General features: G+C 39.0%; 1 protein-coding gene across 2 annotated transcripts in view; it reads left to right on the forward strand.

Annotated features, from left to right (window-relative positions):
* The window catches only part of Otud4 (OTU deubiquitinase 4), a 46,681-nt gene that overhangs the window by 5,952 nt on the left and 19,338 nt on the right, over positions 1-21,391 (forward strand). For both annotated transcript variants that reach the window (XM_027404889.2, XM_027404888.2), the window contains exons 3-11: positions 3,859-3,909; positions 8,561-8,607; positions 9,630-9,702; positions 11,358-11,439; positions 13,513-13,645; positions 16,823-16,877; positions 17,085-17,202; positions 17,305-17,369; positions 19,283-19,377. In XM_027404889.2, coding sequence (XP_027260690.1) covers positions 3,859-3,909; positions 8,561-8,607; positions 9,630-9,702; positions 11,358-11,439; positions 13,513-13,645; positions 16,823-16,877; positions 17,085-17,202; positions 17,305-17,369; positions 19,283-19,377 — 719 coding nt within the window. The remainder of the gene's footprint in view (positions 1-3,858; positions 3,910-8,560; positions 8,608-9,629; positions 9,703-11,357; positions 11,440-13,512; positions 13,646-16,822; positions 16,878-17,084; positions 17,203-17,304; positions 17,370-19,282; positions 19,378-21,391) is intronic.

Consider the following 21,391-nt stretch of genomic DNA (forward strand, 5'->3'; position numbering starts at 1 on the left):
TTTAATACATGTTGATTTAGCGAAACCAACAACTGCCCTCCCTAGCCATACTTTTAGTCAAAAGCAATGAACTCCTTCCAGTGGAGCAGGACTCATCTATCAGAAAGCAATTGGTTATCCCTAAAACAGTCATGCCTTTATTGGACCAGTGGGTACCTCTTGCCTGGCAGGCCAATATTGTAGCATGCAGGGTTCAGGGCTAGAAAGGCCATTGTAGTTCCTCTCCCAACAGCCTAATAACACCTTGCATTATGAAAGCTAGCCAGCAGAGAGGAAGTTTCCCAGTCAGTTCCAGCTTGATTTCCCTGTGTGCTCCAATCAAAATTTGTGGTGTCTTCAACAGTATGGTCTTGCCATCTAGTTCTGGTACACAGTGAAGAGCTGAGTAATAGTCTGTGTTCTTTTGGGGGCCCCTGAAGCCTCCCTGACTAATAACTTTTAAGGGTGATACCTACCCCATGCCTGGTACTGAGAATTACATATAATAGAACTGTATTTTCTGAGAGCATAATTGTCCACCATGCGTGTGATAGCTCCTTTTAAAATAAACTTTAAAAAATTTGTCTTACAAAGTAAGGGTTCCTTGAGGCTTTTTTTTTTTTTCCCCCAAGACACTTTGTTTATATAATCGCCTTGACTGTCCTGGAACTCACAGAGATCCACTGCTTCTGGGAGTGCTGGGATTAAAGGTGTGGGCCACCATGCCTGGCTTTCCTTAAGGCCTTTTAAAATACCTGTAGTTTTGGTTAATCTACCCTCCACCTCTTCTTTGTAATACCCTTGCTCTTATTCAGCGATTCCCTACCTCCTCTTTGAAGTCACTTACTTGTTCTACAATCCCTTTTCCTTGAGGCTTTTCCCTTCCCTATTTCATGAGTCCTAACATCCTGACCTCTGCAGACACCCAGTTAAACATTAGTGTAGGATGTAAAAATACTTAAGCATATTCAGTTGTTATATTTTCTAGGCTTTTTCATGTTCCTTTAGAGCATGTTGATGATGGCTAAGGCACTGTGACCTCTGAGGCATGGAAGGATGACCTAAGTTTGTGAGCTTTATTTGACTTGGTAAGGGCATAGGTATTGAGGGTAATAATGGTATCTGTGATTGTTAATTAACAGTGAGTTAAAAACAAATTGAGTAAAAACAAGTTACTTTTATCAAAGGCATTTATAAATGTTTAATTTTTAGGATGTATTGTGGAATTACATACCAGAATTCTATAATTAATAAAATGTTGTATAGCAATGTAGTGTAACTTTCTCAGTATATAGTTGTAGTCAGTGGAACAAAGCCTTCTAGCATTTATGAGTTACTGATTTTAAGACTTAGGTTTCTATAAAATGACAACTTTAAATGCTATTTCCTCCTGCTGACTGGTAATGAATATTGACATTTTACCAATAAATAGAACTTCAGTGTTCATATGCAAAGTTCTTAGTGTGTTGCTAGTTTGTATCCCTGTATTTAAGCCAATTGAGAACACTGGTTTAGGATGGATAGTGATACATTTCTGGAAGTATATCTTGCTAGATAGGTTGGTTGAAAATTTGTCTTATTAAAAAGCTGATAATGTAGAACCTGGTGATATGGAAGGATTAGGACATTGTGGCTGGCTGCAACGTAGCACTGGGAAAGTGAAATAGTTTGTAATATCTGGAGGAATTACCAAGAATTAGTCATAACCTTGAGATAAGGCTATTGATAATAGTTTATATTTTTAGCATTGAACCCTGTATGCCAGGTTGTTTTAAGTGCCTTACATATATTTATTTAATCAACATAACTTTAGGAGATAAGGTCAGATGATAGAATTTCCAATTAAAAAAAGGTTCATTGTTGATCATAAGAACCTGCTAATTTCAGCTGGGTAGTGGTGCACACCTTAATCCTAGTACAAAGGAAGCAGAGGCAGACAGATCTCTGAATTTGAGGCTGGCCTGGTCTACAGAGTGAGTTCCAGAATACCTAGGGTTACACAGAGAAACCCTGTCTCAAAGAAAACAAACAAAAAACCCAAAACAGACAAAATAACCTTGTTTCTTTTGGAAGAATTGGAAAGGGGTTTGTGGGAAGGAATGTTGAGTGTGGCCTCTGTTGAGTATGACCTCTAAGAATTTGGCACATAGGAAGGAGACTCAGATTGGATGCAGGTTTGTGTTAGGATACCATGAAGGTCTTCCAGGTGTGAGAGGTTTTAGGGTTTGTTTGGTTTGGAAGTAAACATTTCATGGAAAAACAGTGCCTGATTAGTAGGGCACTTAAATGTGTTTACATGTTGGGATTTAGGACAGTTTTGAAATTTGATAGTATACAATTTATAAAAGAATTCACAATCTATAAAGATTCTGTGGGTCTTGAAAAGACTTCTGTGTTTAAGTGTATCACTCTTGCTAATTTAACTAGTATTGTAAATTAAATAAAGTTGAACTTAATAGCCATATAAGAATACTGTTTAGCACTTAATTAACTTTTCTACTGCTTTGACAAAGCACTATGACCAAGGCCACTTATAAAAGAAAGCATTTAATTTGGAACTCATGGTTGCATAGGGTAGTAAGAATTTATGACCATCATGGGTGGGAGCATGGCGGCAGGTATGGTACTGGAGTGGTAGTGAGAGCTTACTCTGATTGTCAGGCAGGAGACAGAACTAACTGAATGGTATGGGCTTTTGAAGCTAAAAGGTGATAACCTCCTCCAAGCCCATACCTCCTAACCCTTTCCAAAGGTTTCTACTGCCTTGAGACCAAACATTTAAATATATGAGCCTAGGTAAAGCCGTCATTCAAACTACCAAATTGCTTTTTCAAGTTTGTGTAGTTGTTACAATGAAAACAAAAAGTGGTTGGGTATAGATTGAGTAAACTTATTTCAAGATACAGAAGCAAAGCAAGCAGTATCGTAAAAAAAAAAAAAAAAAAAAACAACACCATTGAAATTATCTGATTTCCTATTACTCTTTGTGGTTAGAATAATTTCTCAGTTACCTATTTCATTTTGCCTATACCCACTGACGATTGCCAAATTACTCTGAAAGTATTGTTTTGATAATTTCTCAGTTCACAGTGCCATCTGCAGTGGCCTGGAATTGCTTTTTCTGTCTTGCTTGAAAGTCGTGTCTTGTTCCTTCTGGGCCCTCTATGAACTGGCCCACTTAACTGCCCTCTCATTCAGCTTTCTACCAGGTTGCCCTGCTTCAGTTGGCTAGATTGCTCAGGTGTTAAAGTTCTGGTTAGCTCTTATTTTGAGTCATCCTCTTCCTAGAAATCTTTCCCAGCAACCTTTTCTCCTTTAAATTCTTTAGTATATTTACATTGTTATTATTAAGGATTTATACAGATACTCATGAGTATCTTTTAATATTGCTGATAAAGTCTAGGCTTGTATAAGAACCCCGTGACTCAAAGTGAACTTTACAAAGTAAACCTGTTGTTGTTTTGGCATGTTTCTTACATAGTATTCCTAATTTTAAAAGTTTTTTTTTTTTTTTTTTTTTTCTGGGTAGTGGTGGCACATGCCTTTATTGCCAGTACTAAGGAGGCAGAGGCAGGCAGATCTCTGTGAGTTTGAGGCCAGTATGTCCTCCAGAGTGAGTTCCAGGACAGCCAGGGATACAGAGAAACTCTTCCACAGAATAGAAAAAAATAAAATTTAATGTATATGTGCTTGCATGTATGTGTAAGTACATGTAAGGTAGATGTGTTCAGATACCTTAGCCAGAAGAGAGAGCTGGAGATATAGGTGGTTGTGTGCTGCTGCATGTGAGTGCTAGGGATTGAAAGCAGGTCTTCTGCAAAATCGAGACGTGCTTTAGCCCACTGAACCAGGCCCCTAATATATTTTTTTCCCTTGTAGTTTATAGAAGGGCCATTTGAAGAATATTTGAAACGTCTGGAAAATCCACAGGTATGTATTAGTTGTATTTCTTATGTGTATCCAAATATGTATTAAAATTAGTTAATGGAAGATTGGTAGTACATTGTATGACAGTTGAAGCAACTGTACCCTTTGTGCAGTGCTTAATTGAAAGATAGTTGGGCTGGGCGTTGGTGGTGTACGCCTTTAGTCCCAGCACTTGGGAGGCAGAGGCTTGAGGATCTTTGTGAGTTCAAGGCCAGCCTGGTCTACAGAGCTAGTTCCAGGACATCTAGGGCTGTTTCACAGAGAAACCCTGTCTCAAAAAAAAGAAGAGAGATAGTTGTCCCTGGGGGTGGTGGCACATGCCTGTAATCCCAGCACTTGTGAGGCAGAGGCAGGTGGATCTCTGTGAGTTTGAGGCCAGTCTGGTTTACAGGGCTGTTCCACACAGAAACCTTGTCTGTAAAAGCAAAAAAAAAAAAAAAAAAAAGAAACCAAACAAAACAAAAAAACAGAAAGATAATTGGAGCTCTTCCTAGAAGTTGTTTTGCTGAGGAGAGAGTCCTGCTGTCTTTTATATTTGTCATTATGACATGTGAATGTAGCACACAAGATCTGAAATTACATGGATAATTTTTGGAATGATTTGTTAGGGTGTATGTGTGACTTGGATGGGACAAAGCTTAATTTCTTTAGGGAAAGTTCTTCTGCCCTTCCTACCTTTTTCCTTCCCTGCTCACTGAAAATCCATATCATAGAATGTAGGCTAAGGATACAAAACTTAACAGCAGTTTTCTTAGCACGTTGTGTTTCAGTCCCCATGTCTTAGGGTTTCTGTTGCTGTGAAGAGACACAGCAACTCTTACAAGGGAAACATTTAATTGTGGTGGCTCACTTAGAGTTTCAGAGGTTCAGTCCACTGTCACCTGTCACTTCAGTCATCATTTCTTGGTGTTGGAAACATTTCCAGTTGTCTTCATTAGTTAAATGTGGGCAGTTAGAGTGCACTCATGTGTTAGGCACTGGAAACTGCTCCTCTTACTTGCACTAGTCATCTTTTCTACTTGCTGGGCTCTAACCACCATTCTACCAACTAAAGTATTTTCTTCTTCATTCTGTTTTTATTTGTTTTGTTTTTGTTTTTTGAGACAGGGTTTCTCTGTGTAGCTTTGGCTGTCTTGGGATTCACTTTGTAGACTAGGGTGGCCTTGAACATACAAGAGATCCTCCTGCCTCTGCTTCCCTAGTGCTGGGATTAAAGGGCATGTGCCCCCACTGCCCAGCAAGAATATTTTGTTTAAGGATTTATTTGTATAAGTGTTTTGCCTGCATGTATGTCTATGTACCCTGTGTATACTTGGTGTCCCCCCTCATTCCCCCCTTCCCCACCCCCGTCCCCCCAGGTCTGAAGAGGAAGTTGTATCCCTTGCAACTGGAACTACAAATTGTGAGCTGCCATGTGGGTGCTGGGAACTGAAACCTGATCTCTCTCTCCTTCCTTCCTTCCTTCCTTCCTTCCTTCCTTCCTTCCTTCCTTCCTTCTTTCCTTCCTCTTTTTAAAATGTATATATTATGTATACAGTGTTCTGTCTACATGTATGCTTGGACGCCAGAAGAGGGCACTAGATCTCATTATAGATGGTTGTGAGCCACCATGTGGTTGCTGGGAATTGAACTCAGGACATCTGGAAGAGCAGCCAGTGCTCATAACCTCTGAGTCATCTCTCCAGCCCCCTGAACCCTGATCTTCAAGTGCTTTTATCACTGGGCTGCTCCTCCAGCCCCACAGAGTTCCAGGATGGCCAGGGTGACATAGTGAGACCCCTTCCAAAACAAAAACAAAAACAAAAAAAAATTGTTTTGTTTTATATACAGAAAAATGGATGGCTATGACTAAAAAGAATAACTGCAATATCACTTCAGTCTTAGAGACAAATACTTCCGTAGGCCTTTTCACTGTTTCCAAAACAGTTTCCTTCAGATATATGAGCAGACTCATTTTCCTGAACATGGACCCCCTGTCCCCCCAATTAGAAGTCTCTTTGAAGACAAAGATTGAGAAATAACTTTTATTGCTTTGATACTTTCATAGTTAACCTTCTAATTTAGGTGCCCAGTTGATGACCAGTATATATTTATTGACTGTAAAATTGATACATAAACAGAGGAGAAACAACTTGTTAATAGTAGTCTTTAAATGACAGATACTATAGGTGAGTTTTGCTGGCTGTAAAGAAACTACAAAGAATTATGAAGGGCATTTATTAGTTTAATTAGAAAACTGCAGTATTTGATAAACTTCAGGCTATGGTTGTAGAGTTCTGATTAGAATGTGGAGAGGACACAGAAGAAATGAGGCTGTGTAAACTAATTGATCTTGATTTGGTTGGGGGTGGGTATACCTGAAGGGAAGGTGTTTTGAGCACCTGGGATAGGTTGTCTAGCTAGGTTTCTTTCTGAAGAAGCACCACCTGTTGCTGCTACCTCAATTCCTTAGGTACCTCTGTAACAATTTTTTTCATTACTCGCAACATATATCGACCATCCTATTTCCTTATACAGAGTTTGTATAAGGAAAACTAACGATTGATAAATTCCATTGCTTCTTCCAATCCTCAGGGGCATCATTTCTATACTTTTATTTTATAAAAATGCCTTTATTGGCTTTCTTTTTTAACTTTAGTTTATATGCATTGGTATGAAGCTGTCAGATCCTGTGGACAGTTGTGAGTTGCCATGTGGGTGCTGGGAATTGAACCCAGGTCCTCTGGGAGAGCAGCCAGTGCTCTTAACTGCTGAGCCATCTGTCCTTTATAGTACTGGGAGACACTGAAAAAATGCTTCAAATTTTTGTAATGTGAACTTTGTTGAAGCCAAATTGATGTTCTCTTGTACATGTAATATGCCACAGGGATTTAACATTTTCCACAACTTATTTTTTCACAAATCACCAGCACAAATATTGGCAATTTCAATCAGTAACTCTTAAGAAATTCCCCTGCTAGGCGATGGTGACACGTGCCTTAATCCCTGCACTTGGGAGGCAGAGGCAGGAAGATCTCAAAGTTCAGGCCAGCCTGGTCTACAGAGTAAGCTCCAGGATAGCCAGGGCTACACAGACACCTTATCTAGAAAAACAAAACAAACAAAAACAATATAAACAGAAAAGAAATTCCCTCATACTTTTTTTTGTGCTTAATCCTTCTACCTTGTTCCTCAAAATTATCAATCTACTTTTGTTTGTTTTTAAAAAGAATACTTGTCGGTGTCTAGTTTTAAAAGTTCTTCCTTTACAATAAGTCCTGCAGTGATAGTGTATTTTTGAAAGACTTTATTCCTTTTTTTTTTTTTTTTTTGTTTTCCTCCTCTTCTCCTTTCTCCCCTCCCCTCCTATTTGGTTTGTTTGTTTGTTTTTGAGACAGGGTTTCTCTGTGTGTGTAACAGTCCTGGCTGTCCTGGAACTCACTGTAGACCAGGTTGGCCTTGAACTTAGAGATCCACCTGCCTCTGCCTCCCAAGTGCTGGGGCTAATGATTCGAATTACCACTGTTCATTTTCTTTTAAGAAATAGAAGGTTACATTTGATGGCTGATAATTTGGTTAAGGAAGATGATACTTACTTGTTCAGATTATAATAGAATTTATTTGGAAGGTCACCAATAAGAAGATACATTATGCTCATCAGAGAGATTTTAGCTTTTTTTTTTTTATTATTATTATTTGAGACAGTTTTTCTGTGTAACAGCCCTGGCTGTCCTGGAACTCACTTTATAGATAGACTGGCCAAAGATTCACCTTCCCCTGCCTCTGGTGCTGGTATTAAAGGTGTGTACCACCGACATTGCCACCTTGTCCAGCTACTTTACTTTAAAGAAAGATTTGTTTTGTTTCTGATGTTTTAATTGCACATTGTACATGCCTTGTGTCTGTGGACATTATAAGATGCTCAATATTAACATTGTAGGCCATTGTGTGAATGCTGGAAATTTCAATCTGGGTCTTCTGCAAGAGCAATAAGTGCTCTTAGTGTCTGAGCCATCTCTCCAGCCCAGAGTTTACATTTCACAAGTGATGTGGCCCACATTATATAAGTGAGGAGTGAAGTGTTTGTGAGTTAAAACAGTCTGCTACAAAAGGGTATCTTGTTGGGAATATTTGAGAAGTCTTTTTGTTGTTGTTGTTTTGTTTTGTTTTTTAAGAGAAAGATTTTATTTTAAATAATTTATTTATTATGTATACAACATTCTGCTTCCATATCTGCACACTAGAAGAGGGCACCAGATATCTTAATGGATGGTTGTGAGCCACCATGTGGTTGCTGGGAGTTGAACTCAGGACCTCTGGAAGAGCAGTCAGTGCTCTCAACCTCTGAGCCATCTCTCCAGCCCCTTGAGAAGTCTTTATTATTAATTAGTCTAACCCATGTTTCAAGAAATCTGTTTTAGTATGTGGCAGTTGTTTTGCTTTGCATTTGGAAGAGCTATTGAAACATGGTTCCTTCCTGAAGCCAGGAGGTGATGGCATTCACCTTGAATCCCAGTGCTCCAGAGGCAGGGGCAGGGGGAATCTCTTGAGTTGGAGGCCAGCCAAGGCTACACAGAGAAGCCCTGGGGGGGGGGGGTATTCATAGAGAATGTGTATAATGTATATTGTAAAAAGTAAGATAATTTACATGCTAACTTTTCTTCTCTCACTACAGGAATGGGTAGGACAAGTGGAAATAAGTGCCCTTTCTCTTATGTACAGGTAAACTGCATAACTCTTAAATAAAACAATTAAAAATAAAATAATTGGAAAATTTTTAATTACATTCAACTAAAATTTTTACAAACTAAAAGCTGTCTTATACCTCAATTGTGAAATATTTTACCTAAGACTTTTTGTCTGTTCGTTTAATTGTATTAGTTGGAGTTTAATGGCTAGATACCAATGTTTAAATGCTTTAAATCTTGAGGAAATTTTGAAAAAAGGTACAGAAAAAAAATCTTCCATTATGTCCTAAAAACTACTGCTTACCAGTTTTATAGAGAAAGGACTTACTCTCAGGGCCAGTAGCATTGAATGTCTCTAGGAACAGAGCTCAAGTATCTGGGGGGCCAGGTTTTGTAGCATGAAAAATAAAAGAGCCAGAGACGGATACTGAGGTTCAAGCTTTAAGCTGAAAATCAGAGAAACAAAGCAGCCAAGCCAGTAGATCTTCTCTACCCAGCTTAAATGCCAGTCCTGTCTCCATGAATCCTCAGAGGCAAAAGGCTCTCAGAGCCTGTCTCCTCCTCCTCACATTCCTTTCTCTGCCCAGTCATATCACTCCTGTCTCCCCCCCTAGTGCTGGGATTAAAGGCGTGTGATCCCAGTTGCTGAGATCCCTTTGTGTGAGCTGTTTCTTTTAGGGCTGGATCAGTTTCTTGTAGTCAGTGTGCTCTTGAACTAGCAGAGGTCTCTCTACCTTTTAATCCTGAGTCCTGGGATTAAAGGTGTGTTCCACCACCACCACCCAGCTTCTGTAGCTAACTAGTGTGGCCGCTTTGCTCTTTTGATCTCCAGTGGCTTTAGTAAATCATAAACAATATGATTTACTACACAGTTTCCTTTTAGAATTAATTTCTAAGGTTACTTATGTTGTTTATCTTATGTATGAATTAATTTGAATTTTTTGTTTCATTTTGTTCTGCTCTATCTTCAGGGCCTAGAATATTGCCTGATACCAGATAATTTAAATCAATAAAATACATTGTTTTGAAAAGTAATATCTGAGTTTTTATTTTCAGGAAAGATTTTGTAATATATCAGGAGCCAAATGTTTCTCCTTCACAAGTAACTGAAAATAATTTTCCTGAAAAGGTAAGAATTTTTTGAAATATTTAAAAATATTTAAGTAAAAGAGGTGCTTAATTACTACCTTGACCTCCTAAGCTATAATTTTAAATGACTCTTGAAAAATATTGCTATATGAAAGTTATGGTATTGTTTTTTAAAGTTAGTCATTGGGCCATATTTTTAAGAAAAGTATGTCTATGTAACCAAGATTAGTTTGATCATGATATTAAGTAGTCAAATAACTTGTGAAAGATGGCTCTGCTTTGTGTCCAGACACTGTGGTGATTGTTTGCCTTTGGAAAGATAATTTTAGTAGTATCACCACAGCGTGTGGTCATAAAGTAGAAACATTGGGAAAGTTTCGTGAAGTCTAGAAAGAAAAACAAGTCGATTCACTGTAAGTTATTTTAGTGGAGTCATGCAGGCCAAGGTGAAGGACACTGTGTCACTTGAGTGTAAGGGGGAAGGGGAGTGATGAAATGCTATGGTTTAAAGACAGGAGGGGTTTGAGAGATGGGGAAGGGATGGGTGAGTCTTGGTGGGACTTGATCTGAGCTTTCCATGTGCAGTATTTTTGGGCTGTAGCATGTTTCAAACAGTACTGCGGATTTCTGTGTGTAGTAGTGATCTGTTACTTAGAAAATACTTAAACTGACTTTGATTCACTCACAGAAGTCAGCATTACTATGCTTTTGGAATATTTTCTTTCCCGATCCCTTCCCCCTTCTTTTCCTTTCCCCTTCTCTCTTCCCTCTGATTTCTCTTTTCTCGTCTCCTCTTTCTCCTCTGTTCCTCCCCCTTTCCAAAGTTTTGCTGTGAAGCACATATTGAACCAAATTCTTAATTCTGCTACCTTAGCCTCTTGAGTTCCTCACTAAACAAACTTGGAATGACTTCTTACAATCTTCTAACTTTTTATAAAAAATACTTATTTTCCTATTGTTTATGAGTATGTGTGGGTGTGTACATGAGACTCCAGATGCTCAGAGGCCAGAGATGTCAGAGTCCCCTGGAGCTGTTTACAGCTTGTGGCTGTGAGCTGCTAGATGTGTGTTGGGAGACAGACTTGGGTTCTTTGCAAGCACAGAAGTGCTCTTAACCACTAAAGCCTCCCAGCAGTTCAACTTTCTTGTTCTTTACATAGCCGAAATCATATGTGATGTCTGGTGTTCATTGTTATTTATTTTTGAGACATTCTCTATGTAGACAGTCTTCTGGCTTGTGATTCTCCTGCCTCAGCCTCCCTCAATGCTGGGATTACAGATGTGTGCAAACCACTTGAGACTACTTACTGTGTCTGTTTTGTGGTTCTGTGAACATTTTCCAAATGGGCATGGTGGTGCTTACCTGTAACCACAGCACTGTAGAGATGGGAACAGGAGGATCAGGAGTTTCAAGGCCAGTTTCCACTATACATTGTGTTTGAGGCTAGCCTGGGATACATGAGACTCTGTCTCAAAAACAACAAACAAAACACCAGAGAGAACTTAGTGATGTAAGTGCTGCCTGGCTTTTCACCATAATGTGGTGTACTGTATGTAGTGTGACAGACAAATTGGTGTTGTGTTGGTTTTGAAATACGGCTTTGAAAATGCTTGCTTCAGAGGGTTTGGAGACACAGCTTACTTTGTGAATGTCAAATGTGTGACTGACCGAAATGTCACTTGCTTTCTCTTCAGGTGTTACTGTGTTTTTCGAATGGAAACCATTATGATATTGTCTATCCTATAACGTATAAAGATAGTTCTGCTGTGTGTCAGTGTAAGTATCTTCTTGTGTTCATTTAGGAGTTACAGCCTAAGCTTTACAGCCTTAGTTGACTTTTCAAGTTGTTAGTGTGTAGATTGAAAATCCAGGTGACTGAACAGACACGGCCTTTGATTGTATTTTGTCTAAAGGGGGCGTCCCCTACCCTTGACAGTGTAGAGACTTTGGACCAGACTCTTCTGGCCATGTGCTTTGTAGGACGATTGCCAGCACTCTAACCTCTTCCCAGTCAATGTCAGTAACGTTTGGTACCTCATTGACACCCTGTTCCTACAGATTTTCCCAAATAGTTGCCGGCTTTCCACACACGTGAGAATATGGTTGTAGGAGGACAGAAATGCCCCTCCTTCTTTAAGTACCTTTTCCTCATAGGAGCAGTAGTGTTGTATGTAATTGCTTTCTTATTTTTCCTTTTTGTTCTTTGAGGCAGGGTCTCAATGTGTAGCTTTGACTAATCATCTACCTCTGCTTCCCAATTACTTACTGGAACTAGGCATGCACTACCACACCTTACTTTTTCTAGTCTTAAGTGACCAGTAAAAGTATGAGTGTAAACATTTTGAAATAACATGTTACATTTTTGAGGTGGGACTATTTAGCTATCTTTTGGACTGTGTCTCTCCATTTCCTAGCTCGTCAAAGTCAGGACATTTCAATGTTGGGAAAGAAGCCTTTGTAGGCTGCCTTCCCTATTCTGACTGTGGGTGATTCTGAGACTTTATTGCCTCTTACTCAGAATCTGGGAGATAGATGATCTGTGAGAAGTACTATGGTAATCCATAGATGGTGAGCATGAACTTAATGCACTTAGTTTCAGGAAGTGCATTGTGATAAATGAGTTTTACAGTTCATGTGTTTTTGAATTTTTTGTTAAAATTTTTTTTTGGTAAATTATTATTTCCCCGTTTTTAAACTTTCTTAAGTTGACCACATTAATCTAAATATTCTTTCCTTCAAGGATGACTGAGAATATATTTTTGTGTGAATGTACCTTGTGTGTGTGTGTGTGTGTGTGTGTGTGTGTGTGTGTGTAATATGTATGTATGTATGTGCGTGCGTGCGTGCGTGCGTGCGTGTGCGCGTGCGTGCGTGTGCTCATGCACACATGCAAGCTAGAGGTCAACCTTCATTCTTCCCCTCTCCTTTTTTGTATTATGTGTGCATGTGTATAAAACGTGGGAGGTGGGTAGTGAGTGAGTGATACGGCTTGAGGTCAGCATTGGATGTCCTTGATGGCTCTCCAGCTTACATTTTGAGACAGGATCTCTCATTGAATCTGGCCATAGGCCACCTTTTTGGCTAGACTGGCTGGCCAGCAACCAGTAGAGCAGTTCTTGTCTCCCACTTCTTTGGTGGTAGGATAATAAGCACATGGTGCCACACCTGGCTTTTTTATATGAGTGCTGGGATCCAAACCATGCTCTTAATGCTCACATGCCAAACATTTACCAACTGAGCTATCTTCCAAGTCCCTAAGTCTCTTTCAGTTCATTGTGTAAAGTTAAAATATGAAGTCAGATTATGGTGAACAAATATCCTTCCTTGTGTTTTATAGGAATCTGATGACTACTTGATCTAATGTTACAGTTAGTGGGAAAACTAAGATGTGAAAACCAAGTCTTCTGACTCGTTAGCTAGCATATTCTAATATTGCTACATTTCTACAAACTTTTGCTTATTTTTTTTCTTTTCAAAATTTGTGACATCCCTAACTAAGCCTGTTGAATGAAATAGTAGTTTATATGCTCGGATTAAATATGAGGACACAACAAGCTTAAGTATAATGTTTGTGGGATGAAATAATTGTGCACTGTGTATTTTCATTTTTCCTGTCATGTTTGCATCATAGATCTGATACTTTTAAATTATGTTTTAAAAATGTATTCTAAAGCATGATTTCAAACTTAATGTGCACAGACAAATCCCTGTTGCTTTCTAGGTATCTTTCAGATTAAATGGTGCTATTGGCTGTGAAGGTTTCTATATACCTATTAAGAATTTTAGAGGTCTGAATGGTACGGTCGCCTTTTGTATATAATGTTGCATACTGTGCCTCTTTGATTGCAGCTCTCCTTTATGAATTGCTGTATGAGAAGGTATTTAAAACTGATGTTAGTAAAATCATGATGGGACTAGAAACGTCTGAAATGGCTGATGAAAGCAACAGTGAAATATCAGATTCTGAGGATGACAGCTGCAAGTAAGAATATATTTCAATCTTAAAGTATCTTTCTGGTGTCACCTCAGAAACATTTTCACGTGTTAACATGTATTCATAAAACGTTGATCTTCAGTAAAGTTTCTTATTGCTGCCGTGAATTTGACCTAGATTCTATGATGGGCGTCTTTGAATTTGTTTTGGTTAATGAGAATTTGTATGTATGTATTTAATACACATATGTGGGATAGATTTGATATACCTGTGCGTGTATGTTGTAAAATTGTATCTAGTGATGGAAAAATGTTTATTTTGATCTTTATGGCCTTTTTCTAGTTTTCTTCCTTTGCTTCTGCCACCTCTTTTTAGAATGGTGTTACGTGAGATAATCCCTCAAGGTTACAGGTAAACACCTACAGAGTCACTGAGGCAACCTAGATAGGTTAAGATTTTTAGCCATGGACATCCAGGCACAGTTTCAGACATTGGCATGTTTTATTGTTAACTAGATAGATTAGGAACATACTTAAATTCTCTAAAGGAGCCTCAGTAGCATAAAATAAGGGTATTCAGTGTATCCCAGAAGAGGACAGTTATTGAGAGTTACATGAGAACATGGAAGATACATAAAGTTTCATTATTATTAATACTAAGTTTATCTTTTATGGGAGTCTTCTGTTAATTACTGTAGAGGCTGAAAGTGTATTTTCATATGAGAACATGGCCATCCATACATGTGACACTCGGGGTATACCGTGAGCTTAACAAAATTTGTTTGTTTTTTCCCTGAGACAGGGTTTCACTGTTTAGCTCTGAGTGTCTTGGAACTCACTTTGTAGACTAGGCCTGCCTCTGCCTCCCGAGTGCTGGGATTAAAGGTGTGTGCCACTGCTGTCTGACAGAATGTCTAGTTCTTTCAAATATGCCTTAAAATGTATGTGTGTCTGTTGATTTGGACTGCAGACCTTTTCCCTTTTCTGTGCTAGGGAGTGAATTCAGAGTATTATACATCTAGGCAAAACACTATACTTCTGAGCTACATCCGCTAGTGGACCTGTGTTTGTTTTTAAGTTTGTTTGCTTTTTAAAAAATACTTGAATTATGTATCTATGTGTGAGTATGTGGTGAATGAGTGGAGATATTTGCAGAGGCCAAGGTGTCAGATTCCTTGTTGTTAGAATTTTGGATCTTTGTGAGCCTCCTGACTAGGTTCTGGGAACTGAACTTGGGTCCTCTGCATGAGCTGTATGGGATCTGAAGTCCAATAGGACCATCTCTCTGGCCCTTGTCTTGTTTCTGAGGCAGGGCCTGGGTATTCCTGGAGCTCACTTAAGCCCTGAATGTCTTGTCTTCACCTCCCAAGGGCTCCAGTTACAGGTGTGTGTATCATCATGCTTGGCTTCTAGGAATGTCTCAAATTAAAATTTTCTTAGTTGCAATGAAGATTTGACCATTACTTACACTTGAACAGTGTTTACTGTTGTCAGTTTTGTCCTCACATATGCTGATTAATTGTGCACAAATAGAAATTGCCCTTCTTCTCTCCAGACATATAACCTGATCCAGATGTGTTAGGAAGCAGAGAAATTGAGGGGATGACTGGATTGCTTTAACTTTCTTCCTATACTTAGAGTGGGAGAGACTTTAAACTTGTCTCTTGAATGCTGTAGATATTGTAGTGCTACAGAAGCCAATCAATGATGTGACTCTGGACACAGGGCCTGGTAAGCTGGAGAGTTTACCTGGGAGGGGGAGCAGGTATGTGGTAAGATTTGTGTGGTTTTATTATGCTTGGTTTCCATTTCATACTGCCACTGAAATGTAGCTTGCCTTTTTATTAAAATTGCTTTAGCTGTATATATGTATGTATATTACATTATATGCATATATAATATATGCACATAATTAAAATTGCTTTAGACACACACATGCACGCACCACGCACGCAGCTGGAGTGCTTAGTATGTGAGAGGCTCTGAGTGTGAGTCTCTGTACTAGAAGGGGGAAAAGAAAAACCTTTTTTGTCACGTCGGTTTTGAGAGAGGACAACCACTGTATAACCTTGTCAAGGATAGATCAGTTTAGTGAGGTAATTAGGAGTTAAGATGTGTAATATGCTCTTGGGTTGTTTCCGCATTCATATTGATGGGTCTTGAAGTGTACTTGAAATGATGAGTGATTTCTGGTCTAGACTCCAGGCTCTTGGCTCTCTTTAGTGAATATTTGGAGGTTATTTTGAATCCTAGAGGCTGATTTCTTGAGGAATAGGACAGAAAGGTAGATACTATAAGGACTACATAGAACCTTTTCTCCTCTTTGGGATCTTTGTGTGTGCTGTTCCTCTGCCTGGAATACTAGATATGATAGGATGCACTGTCTTGTTACCTGTCTTTATTCAAAGGCATCTGTTTCAACGAGGCCTCCTTCCCTCTCCCAATTTGTGGTTTATCTTATATTGCTGTGCTTGCCACCGTTTGTTTGCCATAGTACTTGGTAGCTCTTATGTACTGGTTAGGTTTTACTGGATTGTATAGGCACTGTTTTTGTTTCTCATTCACTGCTTAGATTCAGCAGTCTAATAATATATACTAAGCAGCACATAGGCTCTCATACTTGTAGAATAAATGAATGACAAATAGCTGATTATGGTTCCTGGGTTGTACTGAGGATTAGGAAGTATTTTTTTAGAAAAAGGTTGGTTATGACTTTAGACGTTTGTTTCAGTTGTTTTTTATTCTAAATGTTATAACAGTTCTTTCTTTTTAATAATGAAAATTTTATGTTCAGTCTTTTGTAGATTGTTATTCCACCACTTAAACAATGCATCCCACCAACCCCATTTTTGATTTTTTTACTAAGTCAGTAAGAATTACTAGTAATAAAACACTTTTTTTATATATGTGTGTGATCTATTTACATATACTAAAATTTAAGAGCCTCACATTTTGGTATGTAGCTAACTTGAATGTTTTAGTTGAGGTTAAATATTGATTACATTAAAAGTGTACACTTTTAATCCCAGTATGCAGGAGGCAGAGGCAGGTGGATCTCTGAATTCTAGGCTAGCGTGTTCTACTCAGTATACAAAATGTGGTATACAAAATGTGTTCGAGGGCATCCTGAGCTGTTAGATGGAGAAACCTTGTCTCGAAACAAAACAAAGGTTGATTACATACAAACACTTTCCATTTCCTAAGTATGTTTTTTTGTTCTTTGTAGGAGTAAGAGTACTGCTGCTACTGATGTGAATGGACTTAAGCCTTCAGGCAGTGAGGTATTTTTAACCTTTCATATATATGTAAAGAGCTTATAATTTTATGGTCACTTTCCATAGTTGGGGTCACTTTGTTATTAACAAACTTATTTGCTGCCTCCTGCTTTTTATTCTTAAGGTTTTTTTGTTGTTTTGCTTTTTTGCATATTTGAAGCAATGTTTTAAAAGCATTTCTTGTTGATTGGACTTCTGACATTGTTTATTTAGAACCCAGAGAATGGTGGGAACGTGGCTGACCTCCCTTTGTCCAGAAAGGTTCTTAAGTCACTCAATCCAGCAGTTTATAGAAATGTGGAGTATGAAATTTGGTTGAAGTCCAAACAAGGTGAGTTAACTCTGAAGCTTCTGTACCATTGGCTTGTAGGACTTGAAAATAATGAGGTAAAGTTGGTGTTTTATTGAATTTTCTTTTTTTTTTAACTAACAGCTCAACAAAAACGTGATTACTCCATTGCTGCTGGATTACAATATGAAGTTGGAGATAAATGCCATGTAAGTGATTTCTCCTAAAAGAGAGTGACTTTGCCAGAATCTTATTTTCTAAAGGAACCATGAACTAAAATTTGACTGTTTATAATTTGGATTTCATAGATCATTTATCCTAAATACAAGTAGAATCATCTTAATGCTGAAATTTGTATGTTTGCAAAACCATGTTGCTGTTTTTGGTGGTGGTGTTTAGTTTAGTTTTGTTTTTGAGGTAGTGTCTCACTGTATAGTCCTGGCTGATGCAGAACTCTGTAGACAATGCTGTCCTGGAGTTCACGGAGATCCTCCTGCCTCTGCCTCCTGAGTGCTGGTTCATTGTCCATTTTATTTGAGTACAGTTTAATTGAAATCTTAAACAACTGAAGTGATACATAGATGACTTGTTTACTCAAGTATGTAGGATATACTTTAAACTTTTGATAGAAATAACCTTTTAAAAAGCTGGTGAATATGAATGTGGTGGCATATACCTTTAATCTCAGCACTTGGGAAGTAGGGGCAAGTGGGTTTCTGTGAGTTCAAGGCTAGCCTACTCTACATACTGTCTAGGGCTACATAGTGAGATCCTGTCTCAAAAAGAAAACACAATAAAAAGACTGGCAAGATGGCTCATCAGGTAAGAGCCCTTGCTCCTCTTCTGAGGTCCTGAGTTTGGTTCCTAGTACCCACATCAGGAGGTTTACAGTTGCGTGTTCCAACTCAGGGAACCTTGTGCCCTCTTCTGGCATCTGCTAGCACCCCATAGGTGGCAGAAACCTATACATAACAATTTAAGAAATTTAAAATTAACCTTCAAAACTCTTTTTTATTGCAAAAAGTAGTGTCCTGTTGTGATTAATGAAGAATGAGATGTCAACTCAGGACTCTTAGAACACTTACAAAAGTATGAGTCTGTAGGGTAGAGCTGTGTATACCTTGGCCATCCTTATGCACATCAATTTTCACTGTTAGCTACTTCTGTCAGTGCGGACGAGAAGGAACACTTGAATCAGCTCTAAAATGAGCAAAAAAGTCACTGTTTTTCCATGTTTTTAGTATCATAAGAATGGAAAAATGATAGTAATAATAGTTCTCTCATTTGTGGAATGGCTGCTGTGTAGACTGCTGTTCCATGTATGACATATAGCTCCATTGCATCTCCAGGTGTCTCTGTTGTATTGATTACTGTTACTAGCTCTAATTGCATATCAACAAACAAGGTAAATAGATTGACCAAAATTGTTGCTAGTCGATGGAAAGGCCAGGCCTGGAGATTCAAAGCAGAATGGGTTGACAGTTGCTGAGTATTGTTTGGTATTTGATAGATTGTGCTGCCATTTCTTGAAGTTTGAGAACAGTTCAAAAGATTTTTCAGCCGGGTGTTGGTAGCACATGCCTTTTATCCCAGCACTTGGGAGGCAGAGCCAGGTAGATCTCTGTGAGTTCGAGACCAGCCTGGTCTACAGAGAGAGTGCCAGGACAGCCTCCAAAGCTACAGAGAAACCCTGTCTCAAAAAATAACCCCCCCCCAAACAAAAACAAAAACAAAAACTTTTGACAGCATGAATAGTCTTAGGTAGAGAGGTATGGCATCTTAGATTCTATTGTACCCCTTATATAGTATTTTGTTTTTCTGGATAAATGTTTATATTTTCTTTTTTTTTTTTCTTTTTTCGAGACAGGGTTTCTCTGTGGCTTTGGAGGCTGTCCTGGAACTAGCTCATGTAGACCAGGCTGGACTCGAACTCACAGAGATCCGCCTGCCTCTGCCTCCTGAGTGCTGGGTTTAAGGCGTGCGCCACCAACGCCCGGCTATATTTTCTTTAGTTAAAGAAAATACACATTTAAAAATGAGATAATGATTGGTGTGTGTGTGTGTGTGTGTGTGTGTGTGTGTGTATATCAGGTATCTGATTTTTCTTTCTGGTGTTCAACAGGTTAGATTGGATCACAATGGAAAATTTTCTAATGCAGACATTCACGGGGTTCACTCTGAGAATGGACCGGTTTTATCTGAAGAACTGGGGAAAAAGTACGTATTTTTTCAGTCAAGGTGTTTGCTGCCTCTTCAATTTAGCCTCTTAAAAAAGTGAATACTGGCTTGCTTGCAAAGGAACTGATTTTGAAGCTCGGTGTGGCAGATATCTTGTTCAAGGCAGCCAGGGGTATACAGACCCCATCTCATAAAAAAACAACCAAGCAAGCAAACAGAAATCAAACAAAACAACTTACCAAACAAGACAGAATAAACAACAAAACCAGGAACTGAATTTGAGTCTCTAAGGTCTACATAAAAGATAGGCATGGCTGTGTATGCCTCTAACACCATTGTTGGACATTGGATACCAGGTGCTCAACTAGTCACATGAAGTGAGCTTCAGGTTCAATGAGGCTGTGTCTTGAGAAACCTGGTAACAACCTGGACAGACGCAGCACATGTAACACACACACACACACACACACACACACACACACACACACACACACACACACACACACACACACGTGCGTACAAAAGCACACATCCCTAGGAAAAGAAAAGCAGTTTGAGTTTCATTCGATTATTATGCTTGCTGGTATATTTTATAAAATAAATTATAGTTAATTTTAATGGTTACAGTTTAAAATATTCATCAAAAGCAATTGGAAATTGGTGAGTTTATGAAAGTAGGGACTTTGAGAAACAGGCACCGTATTCCTTTCTATTTTCTTAGTGCTAGGTTCCATGTAGTCAGTAATTTGTCAGTGGCTGGGTGTGGAAGTTTACCCATTTAAAACCATCGCTCACGAAGTAGAGTTAGGCAGATTTCTTGAGCCAACCTGCTCTACAGAGTAGTCTGTTCAGGTAAACTAGGGCTGCATAGTGAGATCTTATTTCTAGAATGTCAGAATTGTCAGATAGAATAGAAAGATACTATTGTTGGAGTTACCACTGCCTTTACTAGAGGAAAAGGTAATAAATTATACCTTAACCTTTACTGAAAAAACAAACTTAAATATATAATGACTGTAAAGTATATAGATATTGCAGTGAACTCCAATATGACCATCACTACTTCCCTATATTTTATTTTATTTCTTTTGGCTTTATTTTGAGTCAGGGTTTCTCTGGGTAACCCTGGCTGTTCTGGAGCTTGATCTGTAGACCAGGCTTATTTCACACTTGGGGATCTGTCTGCTTCTGTCTCCCAGAGTGTTGGGATTAAAGGCGTGTGCCACCGCACTCAGCCCTTACTTAGCAATTTTAATCAATTTTTAGATTTTTTTTTTTTTTAATTTGGGGTAACATCTCATTTTGTTGCACTGGCTGACTTGAAAGTTGAGATCAGGTTGGCCTCAAAAATACAGACCTGCATCTGCCTCCAGGAGGGCTTAGACTAAGTGTGTGCAACATCTTACTTGGCTCAGTTTACCCTCTCTCTAAATAAATTAAATACTTAGTTTTTGCATGGGTCTTATATAAACTTGGCTGTTTTAAAACTCACTGAGTGGACCAGGCCGGCTTCTGAGTAAAGACATGTGCTAATGTAAGACCCCCGGAAGCTCAGGCCTCCAGAATCTTTTTCCCAGGACTGCAGCCACCCCAATCATCATGAGGAGGCCGAAACTTGATGCAAACAGCAAGAGGCTTTAATGAAAGGTAGATGTTTGTACAAACGGGCTCTCTCAGCATGCAGGCTAGAGAGCAACCTGTCCCCCAAGCACAGGCGTTTTTTAAAGGCAAAAACCACAAGCTTAGGGAGGGGTGTGACTAGAGTCATGGGTTCCTAGGAGGCCCTTTGTCTTGAGGAGAGGGCTGGGAATCAGATGGCCTCCTGACCCACCAGTTGTAAAAACGTGGAGACCTCAGGATATGCTTATCTTGCTTGAGCAAATGGTAGCTATCTCTTTGTTTCACAGGGACCCTAATTGTTAATGATTGACACATTGGCCAGTGGGGCAATCTGTTTCCTTCATGAGCCCCTCGGGGAGGTTGGCCATCTGGGAATTCTTGGTACCCAGTTATCTTATGGCCTTGTAAGGGAGTAATTGCTGGTGGCTGGTAA

This window comes from Cricetulus griseus, chromosome 3, assembly GCF_003668045.3.
Source record: "Cricetulus griseus strain 17A/GY chromosome 3, alternate assembly CriGri-PICRH-1.0, whole genome shotgun sequence".
Taxonomy (NCBI): Eukaryota; Metazoa; Chordata; class Mammalia; order Rodentia; family Cricetidae; genus Cricetulus; species Cricetulus griseus.